General features: G+C 38.1%; 1 protein-coding gene across 1 annotated transcript in view; it reads left to right on the top strand.

Moving 5' to 3' along the window:
* Positions 1–14,448, top strand: part of Snx7 (sorting nexin 7) — an 88,566-nt gene extending 74,118 nt beyond the window's left edge. Inside the window, exon 9 of the mRNA XM_021158200.2 lies at positions 13,959–14,448. Within this exon, the coding sequence (XP_021013859.1) occupies positions 13,959–14,036 (78 nt within the window). The 3' untranslated portion in view covers positions 14,037–14,448. The remainder of the gene's footprint in view (positions 1–13,958) is intronic.
* The last annotated feature ends 519 nt before the right edge of the window (positions 14,449–14,967 follow it).

Raw genomic sequence — 14,967 nt, 5'->3', positions numbered from 1 at the left:
TTACCGGTTGGGACATCTTCTGGATATATGCCCAGGAGAGGTATTGCTGGATCCTCCGGTAGTACTATGTCCAATTTTCTGAGGAACCGCCAGACTGAGGGTGCATTCTTATGAAAGCTTTGTTTGGGCATTACTGACGCTACTCAGCTATCCTACCTCCTCATATACATGAGCGCTGGGTACCTCCTTGGACTTCGAGTCAGGGTAGTTTTAGATTGGCTCTAGGTTTGACCAAAAACATCAAAGAGAACAGTGACCTTTTTCCCTAGTAGAAATCTTGTCTCCTGACATCACTGTGAATCATCAACAGCCCTGATTTCTCTATAGTGGAAGGCCCTTTGCTCCCAGAAATGTCTTTGCACTCTTTGTTTGCTAATACACCAAGGGAGCCAGACAGGAATAAAAAGGGGAGGGAATTAACCAGAGGTAACTGGCAGTTGTGTTGACGGGTGGAGTTAGTAAAGGGAACTGTATTCGAGGACATCTGTAGTTCACAGACTCTTATGTTGTTTGGTCTTTCACTCTTTGGTTTGTTTGTTGTTTTATTTTGTTTTGTTTTTATATAAAATTCATGATTTTTGTAGCCTCGTGTTCTATTTAAAAGAAAAGGCATACATACGTACTACAAACCACCACATAGAAATTAAATAATTATCCTAAAGTAAAGAAGACATAAAAGTTAATAATCCCATCTCCTACAGAAAAGTAGATATTAATATAATTATAGAACAATAATTTGCTAGCCCAAGATTATCATAGTGATTAAATAAACATTTTCATGGCCCCCTTTGCAAGTGCCACATGAAGTATATTACTTTTTTATTCGGGGTCATGATGATTAAAATGAATACATTTGGGGGGGTTCATATTTTTCAGTGTTTTCCATAATTTTCCAAGTAGTCATAATTGTCATGTATTTATAGATTATCATACAATTAGATATTTACTAATACTTAAAATTTGTGTATTTTTTTTTCTATCTTAAAAAACACTTCTAAGCCAGCTGTGCTGGTATGTGTGTGTGAGGGGCACAGTGAAGGAATGTACTTGTGAGTAGGGAATGAGAAGAGGCAGGATGCCAGCATGGGCTCACTCGGACATGCTGAGACCTGCCCCAGACAGAGGTCAGTGGAGAGCCATGTGTCTGTTTTGCCAGAGGTAAGAAAAACGACTCTTATGTGTGTACAAGAACCGGTTTCAGTTTCCTGAATAGTCAGAAATCCTTCTATAGTCCAACTTTGCCAAGGACCAGCCTCAGCTTGGAGAGGGGTTCTGAGAGAAGGGGTGTCTGGGATCAGGAAAAGAATGACTCCAAGTCAAATCTTGGATTCAAGCTGGCGGATGACCTGTGTTCTGCTTGCTGTTCTATTGTCCACATCCTGCTTGCTTGTTTGTCAGTTCTCCAAGCAGTTCTCTCTTTTTATCCTATAAAAAAATTCTCTGGATAGCTTATATCCTGCAGAACCCAGGCCCAGTCTTTTATTTTACATTTCAATCCAGTCATTTACTGCAGATTTCCTTTTGAATCTCTCATGAATCTGCATTCTAGGTCCCAGCCCTTTTATTCTTTGGAGATAGAAGCATACATTTTTTTCCTTAACACTACAAAAGAATTCAGAAGTGTCTGGGTTTGGGAAGCACAGAAGATAAGCTAGTTGGGTAGGGCCCTAGAAATTACCGTTTCTACCACACCTGGGCCTAACCTCATTCTGTCCTTGGGCTGACCTTGAATTTAGGAATTTGCCTGCCTTCTGCCTTCATATCTTTCTGACAAATTGGCTCATAGTATACCTGCCTTTGTTCCTTTAGGTTCTTGAAGCCCCTCATAATTCCCATTACATCCTTATGTTTGGCATAGTTAAACTCATGTGTTTGGAACTCTTTCCATAGCCTTAAGGACTGTTCTGAAGGTCCCAGTGTTTACCATTTTGCTGAGACATAGCCACACCCTCAATTCTTGGACTCTTGCTATTTGTAATTCTTGTGGAGTCATTAACATTAACAGGGAAGACATTCCTCAGAGGATGTGAAAATATGTACATTTTTACACAAACTGGCCTTACAGCCACAGCAGCCATCAATACTTATTGGAGGTTCACACCAAGGCCCTGTCCCAGGGCCAGGAACTATGTCACTCTGTCCCCACCAGGGCCATGCCCAGCTTAGCACAGCTTGAATTGAGTCTATACTCAGTTTTGAAAGTAGTGGACCTACCCTTGTGGAGAAAAATGGTGTATATTTTGGACCTGACACTAATAATCCAAAGTGTTTGCAATGCCGAGACAGAAATACTTAAGCACTTGTCTAAATATCTCTTTTTAAGTCTTAAGGTAATTATGAATATTAGCTATTTAAAATTAGGACAGTATGAATTTTAAATAACCAGAAGTACTGGTTACTGAATTTCAAATGCGTGCAGGAAACCTGAGGAAGGGCCTTAGGGAATTGAACAAATTAGAAATACAATGGGAAATGAAATGTACAAAGAAAATGCTATCAGGAAACCCATTGTTTTGTATAGTAACCTTAAAATAAATAAAAAGAAACAGTTCTACAATCATCAATGAAATACGTACAAAAATGCCACAATTAAATCCAGTACTTTGTATTTTGAGTTTAAAATTAATTTTAAAAAGGACTATCACCAAACCCATGTGTGAGGCACTGTGGCAGATCCAACTTTAAGTTTAAAATCTTTCTCATGTAGGTAAAGCTTATTATGGAAAAAATAATATACATATTCACTCGATTGTTGCTTCTTTATAGCTTCTTTTTTTTGAAACTGTGTCTTCCCGTGTAGCCCAGAATGGCTTAGAACTCAGTCTGTAACCCAAACTTGTTTCAGGATTTATGGCAATCCTTCTGCCTCAACCTCTCAGTGACAGAATCATTGCAGTTTGTGCTGATATTTTTAATGGGCAATTGTTTAAATTGATCTTATTCAGTTGCTTGTCATTGACAGACCTAAAGAAGGCTTGCGGGCATACTGCGCACCACAGATATTTGAGTCCACATGGGCAGCTGAGAAGTAGGGAAGCATTTATGGTGAAATGCATTTTCTGGGAGGTAAAGGAAAATTGGAGAAAAAAAAATTCTTAACAAGGGCAAATCTCTATCCAAATGGGCACTACTGCTGGAGATTTTCTAAAATTCAAATCTAGTTATTTTTGAGCCATTAAAACCTTCCATGTCTGTACAAACAAATAGCTTAGGTCTTCCTCTACAAACTAAGTAATGGACAGACGGACTCCAAGGGTTCTGAAGATTCTCCAAACACAGTTGCCTTTATTCGGAAATGCAGTGCATCCCTTGTTATGTTTGGAAAGTGGGAGCCTGCAACAGGTTGCTTTAACATCAGTTTTACACTACAGACTTGACACATTTTTCTGATGTGGGAAAAAAAAAATGCTGAAAACCAGCTTGGCCCAAGATAGACTAGCTCCCAAGAATTCTGATACAAGGTAAAAGTGTATTGATTATAATTATAAAATTGCTACCTAGGAGAGACCCTGATCCAGATGTCTGTCAGAAATTTCCTTCTTTTAGAAGCTGAAAAATCAGAAAAATGACTCCAGTAAAAGGAGCAAGGAGGGCAGCCTCCCAAAATGTTATTCTCACCAGCAGAGGAGGATGTCACCTCCACCTGCCATCAGCTGAAGGAGAAAGTGCCTTTTAAATCCAGAAGGAGAAAGCAAAGGAGGGAAACTCTATCCATTTTCATATTCCCTAGAATTTAGTAAAGTGGCTTGAAAATGTACAGAAAAGTTAGTTACACTTCCAAAGTCACAGACTTTGAAAGAGGTTGTGACTTAAGAAGAGTGAGCAGTTCGCAAGAGAGAAACGTGAATCCTACGAAGAATCAAACGTGATTGCACCGCGGACCACGGACCATGAAACGGGAAGATAAAAGCACAGTACATTTAAGGATGAGTCCGGGAAAGAATGGGGAGCATCAGGGGTCACATTTCAGGAGAGAGTGGGGTTTGAGGAGGGGGAGTTGCGAAACTTCCAAATAGTACCAGAGTCAAGTACACGGAGCCTCTTTGAACTACAGAGAGGAAGATCTAATATGCTCATAAAATTATTACAATGAATCTCTGATGGAGACAGTCTGGGAGAGAGAACATGGCTGCTTGGTTTCTGTTCTGCCTCTGTGCTCTCAATCAAGGAAGGAAATGGAGATCAAATGGATTTGCCCATCAGAAAACCAAAACAAAACAAAACAAAAAAGTGGTGTATTTCAAGAGATTAAATGAAAACTGCCCATTCCTGCTGGGTGTTGTAAAAACCCTTTACCAGCTAGAGTATCAACCCTTTACCAGAGTTGCAGCCTCAACTGAAGCTTTTAATTCTAAACTGACTCTTAGTAGGGAGATTGACAGATCTTCCACCCACCCCCATTTCCCCTTCTAGATGACTGTGAAAGTTAACTCCAGAAACTTGGAACTCTGGCACCAGTTCCTAATTAATGTCCTCTGCCATTTGGATGAGTGTCATACATAGTCACCAGCTCTATTCAGTTCTCTGTATGAATCACCTTGGGAAGACAAGGGTGGACATGGGAGAAACTTTACTTATGCAGAGTTTTTTCCTGTGATTCTGAGCCTAGAGAATGCCGGCAGTGTTTAGATTTTCTTTTAAAATCTTGGGACAGAGATTTAGTATATTATATTAATGTAGATTTAGTAGTGTATATTAAATCGTTAAGTTTCTTAACATATTGGCTCTCTCAGGCTGAATCTGAATTAAGAGGCACTTTTGTTTTTTATAATTAACCTCACTCTTATTACTGTAAAATCAAAGAGGAGCTATAGGGAGTGGGGGAAAAAAAAAACAGGAGTGACTGTGGATTGCCCACACGGGTGTGTTCCTGACAAAGAACCAAAGGCCTCAATCCCATGGAAGTGCCAAGGCCTTCCCCAGATGAGACTCAACAGGAATAGCAAAGCTTTCTTGGTGTCGTAGTCCAGTGTTGAGTTCAAGCAAATGTCCTGTGTGTACAAAACCTAGCAACAGCAGCTACCTCTCCCAGTTGTTTCCAACCTGAGTCTGCTGCCTGCAGACATGTCCTATTGAGACTAGTAACCCTTTCTCCTCTGCCCTACATGACATACATGCAAAGAACTCAAGTTGCTATGGCAGTTATGTCCTTCCATCAGAGTGAGCAAACACCCCCAACCAAGCTTTTCTGTGTGTGTTTGTCATTTCTTGGTTCACTCATTGTCCCTAGTCAGGGTTCCAGGACAAAGCTCTAGAGATAGAAGACTCTAGAATGCTCTAGAACTGGGAAGTTGGAGGCCATATCGAAGTGGGTTTTTGTTTGGTTGGTTTTTTTTAAATACAAAAATTCTAACAGTTTCTAACATCTGACACGTAAGAAGACAAATTTCTTAATGGTATCAAAACAATTCCTTAAGGAAACAACTCTCAGTGTCTTGGTCTCTGTGGGAAGACTGTATCAGAATATCATTATACACTATAGGATTGGAGTGCCCGTGTGTGTGTGTGTGTGTGTGTGTGTGTGTGTGTGTGTGTGTGTAAAGGAAGGGAGGATATTGTTAAGTACACATACCTACATACCTACTTAGGTCAATAGGCTCAGAAGATTACAATTTTACTCAACCTAGTCATTGTTATGCCAGTTAAAATGTTTTAATCCATTTCCTGTGCCTTTGTAATTTTCTCTCTTAGGCACTGGAAGACACTACTAAAAGCCAACCCATCTCAGGGATAGGAAATTCAGGCTCACTCTAGTGTTTCTATATGAGTGTGGTCACCATCATCAAATAGAAAACAGCCACCTCTTTTTCTCGGTGCCATGTGAAGGTCATCTATTAAATAGCTAGAAGCTCCTTCCTCACTTTTAAAGCCAGAGCAACATTACTGATTGCTTAGTAATTCACTGTTATCCTTTATGTCGTCTATGCCATAGAAAAAATTTCTTGTGAGCAATTTTTTCTTATTTCAAATAAAACCAGAGGTATTCAATAAGAATGAATAAAGCAAGAGAAGAGGAAATCCTATGGCCTTAGGATGTTAATATTTCTGTTCTTACTGACTATAGATCCCAATTCACAATGGATGGCTTATTTTTATTTTTTAATTATTTTGGATTGCTCACTAGAGACAATTCCCATGGTATGTTCTCCCTTCACCAGAAGAAATATGGCAGGGAACAGAGCTTTTGTAGATACTAGAAAACTACTTTAACAGGTGGAAAAATGGTCACTAGAAATTTTGTATGAACAAAGAGAAAAGAATTGGAAACTGAACTCAAAGAAATGTACATTTAATATTAAAGCATGGCCAGGTGTGGTGGTGTATTCCTATAATTGCAGTACTTTGGAAAGCTGATGCCGAAGAATCACCATGACTTTCAGGGCAGCCTGTGCTACATCAGGGCAGCCTGTGCTACATGTTACCTTCCAGGGTAGGCTCTCTGAAATTAACCAAACAAACAACCAAACAACCAAACAAACAAAACAAAATAGCAGTGGTGATTTCTATCCAAATTAGACATTCAAAAGTAGTAGTCCACATCACTATTCTACATAATGGTGCCTTTTTTTTTTTTTGGCTCTTATAATTAGTAAACATTTTTGGTATTTTAGAGGTTTCTGCTGTCTCTAAACTTCTATTCAAATAGTCTCCTTGCCACTTTACATCCTGTAATATAATCATTTCTCACTTATCCATGCTAGCGAGAATGCGCTCATGTATGCCATGACAGGGGAAAGCAATAGCATCTGCTTTTGTTATACTCCGGACAAGGCATGCATTTCTGAGGCTTAGCTCTTTAGACATTTATTAGGAAGAGACTAGGATGGATTCAATACTTTAGAAAATACAGAGGATATATACAAGGGTATCACATCTTCAAAAGGGGGAGTCAACTAATAAAAAATTTAGAATTGGCTGTCAGCATCGCTACATACCGATTAGAAAATGCTAATCATGTTCCAATGATGCTCATTGACTCATAGGTCAGTGCAAAATAACGATCTTCTCCTATGTCCCACCATACACTCGCACTCACACACATACACACCCCCATGCACGCACACGCTCACACACATACACATGCACCATAAGCCTTTAGCAGATCGAAAGAAGAAAGCATGGGAGATGCTTTAAAATGAAGTACCAAAATATTATCGCTGTGCTTTGATCAATTATTTAATGAGAAGAAAGGTAAATGTTTTCACTATCATTATCTGTAGGGTCAATATATGGTTAAACAAAAATAAGCTTGAGAAAGTAAACTTGGAAATGGCCACTTCTAAGCTGATGAGCCTCGTGTAATTGGCCGATTACAATCAAAAGCCAATTTTGGAGTGAGGAGAATACAGGAGTTGACAGACTGTGAATGCAAATTCAGGCCCTTGCATTGGTTTCTCCATGAAATATTTGTAACATTTCACTGCCCCAGTAACCCATGTGCAGAAGTGAGAAAGATGGAATAAATAGTACCTGAGCCACCTCTGCCTTTGTCTGACTTTTGAGTTAGGCATCCACAGAGGACTACGGAATAATAAATAAGTGGGCCACGAGATGGCGTCTGTAGCTAATGAGTCTCTTTACTTTAACCCTTGCAGCTGCTGAGCTGCTGAGCTGCGCACACACAGCTTACATTGTAATTGCAGAAAAGCAGTGTTTAAGTCCTGTTATTTTAAAGTTGCTTATATTTCTCAGGTTAAAACTTGCAAGATGGCTCTCAGAATCTGCAAGTGAGGTTCCTCTCCCCATTTCTCTTCCTGTTTGTATGGTTTGGTTTGGTTTGGTTTGGTTGTTTCTGCTTTGTGTTTGTTTGTTCTTCTTTTCAGCAGTACAGGGAATTGAACTCGGGGCCTTTCGAAGGCCAGCAAGTTTTCTGCCACTGAGCAACATATGCAGAATATTTGAATATCAGCACATTTTTGCTTTGAAGCAGAGACTCACTGGCTTGCCCAGCCTGGCCTTGAACTCACTCTGTGGTCTATCCATGCTTTGAAGTTGCAATTCTCCTGCCTCAGATTCCCAGCTATCTGATATTAAGTTTTGTGCCACCAGGACTGATTACTTGTTTTACTTGAGTCTGAAACTGCAGTATAGAAAACAGGCTTCAAAGCTCTTAAATGAAAGAAAAGCTGCAGACTGAACGTCTACCAGTTAAGAAGCCGTCATTCAGTGTAGGCTAACAGTAGTAACTATGGTGATGACTGAAATGATGTCTCATGTGTCTCTGGATGTTACTTTTGGAAACCATATGATGGTAATTATCCTGCAAATACCAAATACTTGGGGGAGTGTTTAAAAATTTATGGTCACTATATTTCATAATGTTTCTAGGCAAGCAGAACTAGACAAAATTGTAAATCTTATGTAACTCCATTCACCAATTTCTTGTTAGCCTCAGTCAGACTCTGGAACCTTCCTTTTTAGTGTAAACCCATTTATTCTACAAGTGGGTAAAAAAGCCAAGCAAGGCAGAGAGTCACAGTGTGGCATAGACCTCCTCACGTTCCACAAGGTGATACAAGTTCGATACCAACTCCTAGATGTGGACACTTCTGAGGAAAGCTGTTGCAACTACAGGAACATTCCTGTCAGCACTGAATCTTTTTAAAGCTTGATCACATCTGTTTGTGGGATTACCGTGCACCTGGGAACTAAGGAGACATTTGCCTATTCTGGTAGCAAAATGTCATCACCTCTGCCGAAGCAGCAAGGGACTTACTCTAAAACTAAAAGTTAGTTTTGGAATTAAAGCTCACCTTTTGTAGCATCTTGTGTTCGTACTTTGGGTCTGTTTCCCAGCTACTGTCTCTCAAAGTTCTCTGCTCTCGGAGAGTTTTAGTGTTTGCCCTTTGGCTATAGAACACAGTCACCTTGGGAGAATACTTGCTGGATTTTCCCTTACAGAGGAAGCCAGTCCTCTCCTTCTGCCTTTGATCTGAGCATCCAACTCAGCGGTCAGCGGGCTGGCATGGAAAATGCCTTCATGCTCTGAGCCATGTGGCTCCCAAAGTCATTCTCTTAACTAAAATGGAACTAGCTGATTACATCAGAAGCCACTTAGAGGGGGGAAAAATGTGACACATTATTCAAAAAACGAGAGCCCTGTGTTGTTATCAGTTGGCCCACAGTTGTATAAGAAACTAAACATGGTAAAGCTAGCTGAAATTACAAAGACTGGGCCAGAAAGGATGTTCGTGATTAATATCATTTTAAACTTTATTTTGTCCTCCTTCTGGCATATACAGATACTAACGAGCTTGATCGATAGTGGTGAGTTAAAAATGGGAAAAACTAAATGCTTCCTCTCAATTTAAAGCCAAATAACAACTTATTAAAAAAAAAAGCTAACTTACAAAGCAAGTGCCACTGGGTTTTGAGATATTAGTGGCATTCCCCTTTATGTTTTTTAGCTGTCACAATCCTGATCTCAGATCTTGGTACTGACCTCCTTAACCGTGCTGGGTGAGCTGCCTGATGCTTGAAGTCTTCCTTAGGTTCCCTAGTTCAAAACGAAGTAAGAAAGAATAGCAAGAAATGAGAAATGTTAGGCATTAGCTTTTGTATATTCTTATTACATTTATTTGTTTGTTTAGAGTTTGAGTGTGTGCATGTAGAAATGGGGGCACAACCTGTGGGAGTTGGTTATCTCCTTCTGCCATGTGGATCTGAGGCCACAACTCGCAACTAATGGGTTGAGACTTCTACCTCTTTAGGAAAACTCTGTTTCCAAAAACATTTACATTATGATCCATGACAACAGCAAAATTACATTTATGAAGTAGCATTGGAAATAATGTTATGTTTGGGGCTCACTACCTCACGAGGAACTGTAGTAAAGGGTTGCCGCCTTAGGAAGGTTGATACTCCTGATTTAGGGGAACAAACTCAGGTTGTGAGGCTCAGCAGCAAGCAGCTTTATCAACTCAGCCATCTTGCCCCGTTTTTTATTGTTTTTAAGAAGAGATTTACAGATTGGCATGGTATATGTACCAGTTATCAGAAAACTCAGCTGACTGTTACCCCCACATGAGTGGGAAGGAACAGTTAACTAAATATATTCACTTAAAGTAAACTAATAATAGTAGTAGTAGTAGTAGTAGTAGTAGTAGTAGTAGTAGTAGTAGTAATGATAATAATAATTTGAAAAGAGAGCCAGAAAAATGACTTAATACCTAAAAGCACTTGCCACCAAGCCAGGACCCAGATAGTATAAAGAGAGATCCAGTTCTCTCAACTTCCATATACACAGATTTAGTATATATTACATTTCTTAAAAATTGATCACCTTGACGTCTCCTATATTTTCTTTCTATCTCTGCTCCCAAATGGTCCTTGGACTGTGTAAAAGACATCTTATCATGTTTGCTAGTGTCTTATATACTCTAGTGGTGACATGGGAGATCGATCATTCTCCATGTGTTGATGAATAAACACTAGCTATGGTCTTCAGAATATTTGCAATGCTTTAATTTTATCTAGGTTATCTGAGCCTCAGCTTTCTCATTTGTAAAATGGAAATTATGATAGTAATGTGCACTCCAAGAAAGTATGATGTAAAAACAACCCTTGTAATGTCTGTTGAATATTCATAGCAATTTATGCAATGTTGATTATACTCTTACTCTATTGGAGTTGTTATGTGATTTTTAAGTAATCAAAATCCATAAAACCATTTCTCTGCCTCAAGTTGGAGGATGGCAAGGAAGTCACTCAGTAGCTCATGTCTCTTTACCACGTGTCAATAGCCTTAGTGCTTACATTATAAATAAATGGTATACCACTTTGCACAGATGGTGATTAGCATGTCATGGCCAGTATTAGATTGGCTTAGTTGAAGTACAAATGGACAGTGATGGGAGAAAGACTGTTTGAAGGCCAGTGTCATTCTCAATACAATTCCGAGTCTTTTTTTTTTTTTTTTTAACATGAATTCTAAACAAAGATAGCTGCTGGAAATTTCATGTTGACTTTTAACTGAGGGGTGGTCAGTTTATTTAAGTGGTAGTTTGACAGAGTTGACTAAGATATGCTATTTATCTGAGAGCATCAAATGCTTTGAATGCTCTGCTTGGTTAACAGCTGCTTGTTATGGGTGACCTTACTGAGGAGAGACAAGGGCTCCACAGAAAGGGCTTCCAGGAACGTGGTCTCTCCCAATGTGTGGATAAGATTGTGGATCGGGTTTCTGATTGTATTCTTTTTTCATTTTTATACCTAAATTTGCTGAAGAATATCTGAAACTGAATTTAAGCTGGAAAGAAAAACTTATTCTTGCATAACCAATATTTATTGCATATCTGCATAGAAGGTAAACAATAGGAATTTTTTCTTACAGATTTTCTTTCTCAGATATATCTACTTTCACATCTATTCTTAACTTACTGAGAATTTTTTATTTAATTAGGAATAGATAGACTTTGAAATTTGGCAAATGCTCTTTAGTATTGTTGAGATGGAGATGACGTGTTTGATATGTCGGTGATGTTGGGGATTGATCAAATCTTGTATTTCATGATAAAATCCACTTGCATATTACCTATAGTTCTTTGTATGGATTACTGGCTCTTCCTTGCTAAATTTTTTTAGAGATTTTTGCATCTGAAAAAAATCAGTCTATAGTTGTTCATTTCTCCTACAATGTCATTCACTTGAGTTGGCTAGAAAGCTCACCTGTGTCTTCAGGCTTCTGTTTGTACTACTTTGCTTTGCTGATCTTTGCCCTTTGAGTAACTGACCATGGGTCCATTTCATCTGGACTGTGACGTATGTTTTATACCAACGTACACAATCCTTTTTCATTTTTTCACTTTGCAATTATATTTAAAGTAGGTAACACATTTAAACATACTTCAGGTGGGTATTAGTTTTCTGTTCCGTGTTATTGAGATGTGTGCTTTGTAGACATTTGGTTTGTACCAATGCACATGCATGCACATGTTGCTGCTTACTTTGGCTTTAGTATGTTTGCTGGGAGCTATTTATTTGGCTTTTGCTCTTTTGGTTTTTAAAGTAGAAATTAAATGTCTGAATTGGAGACCTTTTCTTCTTCTCTAATGTAGGCAATTAGTCGTTTTCCGTTTGCTCCCTTAGTGGTATTTAGTGGTGCGTAGGAGTTTTTGATATATTCTGATTTCTTTTTCATTCTGTTAAAAGTACTTCATTATTTCACTTTTGGTTTTCTCTGTGGTCCAGGGGTATTTAAAATTCTCCTATTTGTATTACAGATACTCAGGGGTTTTCATGTGTTTCTCTAATTGTTTTTCTTTTTTAACTTAATTCTACATCATTCAGAGGCTGTAGTTCATGTGGCTTAAATCTTGTATATACTCATATTTTTTGTTTGTTCGTTTGTTTGTTTGTTTGTTTTATGACAGTGCCTTATTCCATATCCTAGTCTGGTCTGAAACTCACAATGTAGCCACAACAAATGTACTAACAATGAGAAATGCTCAAGCATCAGCCTCCCGTGTGTTGGAATTACAGCTGTGTGCCACCACACCAGACTGTTGAGACCTCTCCTGTGGTCCAGAGTATAGTGCAGGGGAGATGTCTTTCTGGTTTTGTAGACATATGCATAAGGTCAGCTTGATCTATCATATGCTTCAAATCTATATCATTGTTTTTCTGTCCATATGTTAAGCATAAAAGGACCTGAAAACCAATCATAAATAGGTTTATCCTTTTCTTTTTGTTCAAAATATCTTGAACCAGCTTCTACTCTTATAAAAGATCTTTATCTTGATAAGGGTCTTTGTTCTGTAGGCTTCAATACTAATATAGTATTATTATTCAATCTTTTCTTTGACATATGTTTTATACAGACATACACAATTCTTTTTCATTTTTCCATTATATTTAAAACACATAATAAATGTAAGCATACTACAGGTGGGTAATAGTTTTCTGTTCAGTAGACAATCTATCCATTTTATTGAGATGTGTGCCTTATAGACATCTAAATTGACTATTGATAGGATTAGCATTGAGTGTGTTGTCTTGAAGTTATTTTTTTATTCATCTTGTTTCTGTTTCTGTTTTGGTTTTGGCTTTGGAAAATTGATAGACACTTTTATATGATTTTTTTTCCACCTGTTAGTGTATTGTGTGTGCATTTCGTTGTTATCTCGATTTAGTGATGCTTTAGCCATTAAATATTTAGTCTCAACACCCAGTCCTAGCACATAATAAAACAACTGATAGCATTCTCAGAATTCTCGTGCTAGACAGGGTGCATGAAGTATAATATTGGGTTACAAACATATAGACCTCATAGCTAATGTAATGAGATCCTAAGGCATCTGAGCCTGTTTGCATCAGCACCGAGTCTAGATGCCAATGTGCACCTTTTAAGGTCCAGATGACTAACTCTGAGCATTCTTTTCTCTCCCCAATGGGATAACAATGCATTGTCTTAGCAAACACTTCTTTCAGCCTCTAATAGGGTTTCCTCTTATTTTTTGTCAATAGTATCTCTCCTTAAGAATTAGAATACTAAAGCAGAGAGATGGTTCAGCTGGCAAAGTGCTTGCTGCACAAGCTTGCGTACCTAAAACTCTCCATGTAAAAACCCTGGAGTGGAGACACAAATCTGTCATCCCAGTGCTAGGAAGGTGGAAAGAGAAAAATACCCAGTACTTGCAGGCCTGACAGTCAAGCTGAGACAGTGAAGACCATATCCAATGAAAGACCCTGTCACTAAAAGCAATTTACAGAGCAGTTACAGAAGACACCCAATGGCCTCTGAGAACACACAAAGAAAATGTGTACACCCATGCAACACACACATAATGAGAGAGGCAGGAAGGATATTAAAATATCTGAGAAGTGATCAATACTCTCAGGCTGATGGAAGGAATGGGGCAGATTGCTATATGAGTGTATCTACTGGGTTGTACTATGAACTGTTTTAGCCCTGATCATCGACTACAGCTAATCCCTCTCACAATGTTTCCATTGCACAGTGCCTTGCAACATGGGAATCATTCCTCACATCACAGACTGACCTCCCCTTGGAAGAAGATTCCGAAGAGAAACTTTAATCCTGTGGAAGACTCCTGTTTGATCTTTGAGAGACAGCATCCATCAACCAAAGTTATTTTTTCTGGATTGGCTGTGCCCTTTACAAAGAGGATGACAAATGATTTTTGCACTGTCTGGAAAACCAACAACTAAAAGCTCAGGTAGTCCAGGTCATCAACGTGAAATTGTGATATAAATCTATCTATCTAGATATATAGGTCTATTATGTGATATATATTATATAGATCTGTTATATGGATAGATATTTATGTCTATGTGGATAGAAAGATATTTAGTGTAATTTTAATTATGTTCTTAAATTTATGTGTCATTAATTACAAATAGAGGGTTTTTTTCTTACATATTCTACTGTGGAATATTAAATTTTTCAATATGTTGCAAAGACTTGGTTTTAATAAAATCTTTAATAAGAAATGGGTGTCTGTGATGTGTTCATTTCTATCAGAGGTAAATCTTCTGAAACAGTTTTAATGTCAATTCATTATGTATTATCAAGCATATTATACATGTACTTTAATGTCATAATTTACTTTGATATTAAGAATTTGAAGTAAATGTACAAAATTACTAAACATGAAAAACAATTGTTTAAAATTTTATTAAATAAAGTGGTTGTTTTCAACGATGTAAAATTTTTCCAAAGTAGGTTTAAGTTATTATTTGTTTTATTATGCAGACATTGTCATATAACCTATTCACAGTAATAGATTCTCTTTTTTGTAAATTTTTGCCTATCTTTACAACTTATACCAGCTTTTAAAATTTTTCAATACATATAGTATCTTGAGTCTCCGTATTACAAAGCTGTTGTGTGAGTGCTTGTGGTCCCCACTGATGAAGAATGTTCATATGTGGGTCTGTATTTTGCATGCCACTGAGGTATCAGGACAACACTCAGGGAAGCTAGGCTATAGTCCTTCTTTGCCACCA

Source organism: Mus caroli, chromosome 3, assembly GCF_900094665.2.
Source record: "Mus caroli chromosome 3, CAROLI_EIJ_v1.1, whole genome shotgun sequence".
Taxonomy (NCBI): domain Eukaryota; kingdom Metazoa; phylum Chordata; class Mammalia; order Rodentia; family Muridae; genus Mus; species Mus caroli.
Note: the sequence above shows the minus strand (reverse complement) of the source record. Positions and strands in the feature narration are given on the sequence as shown.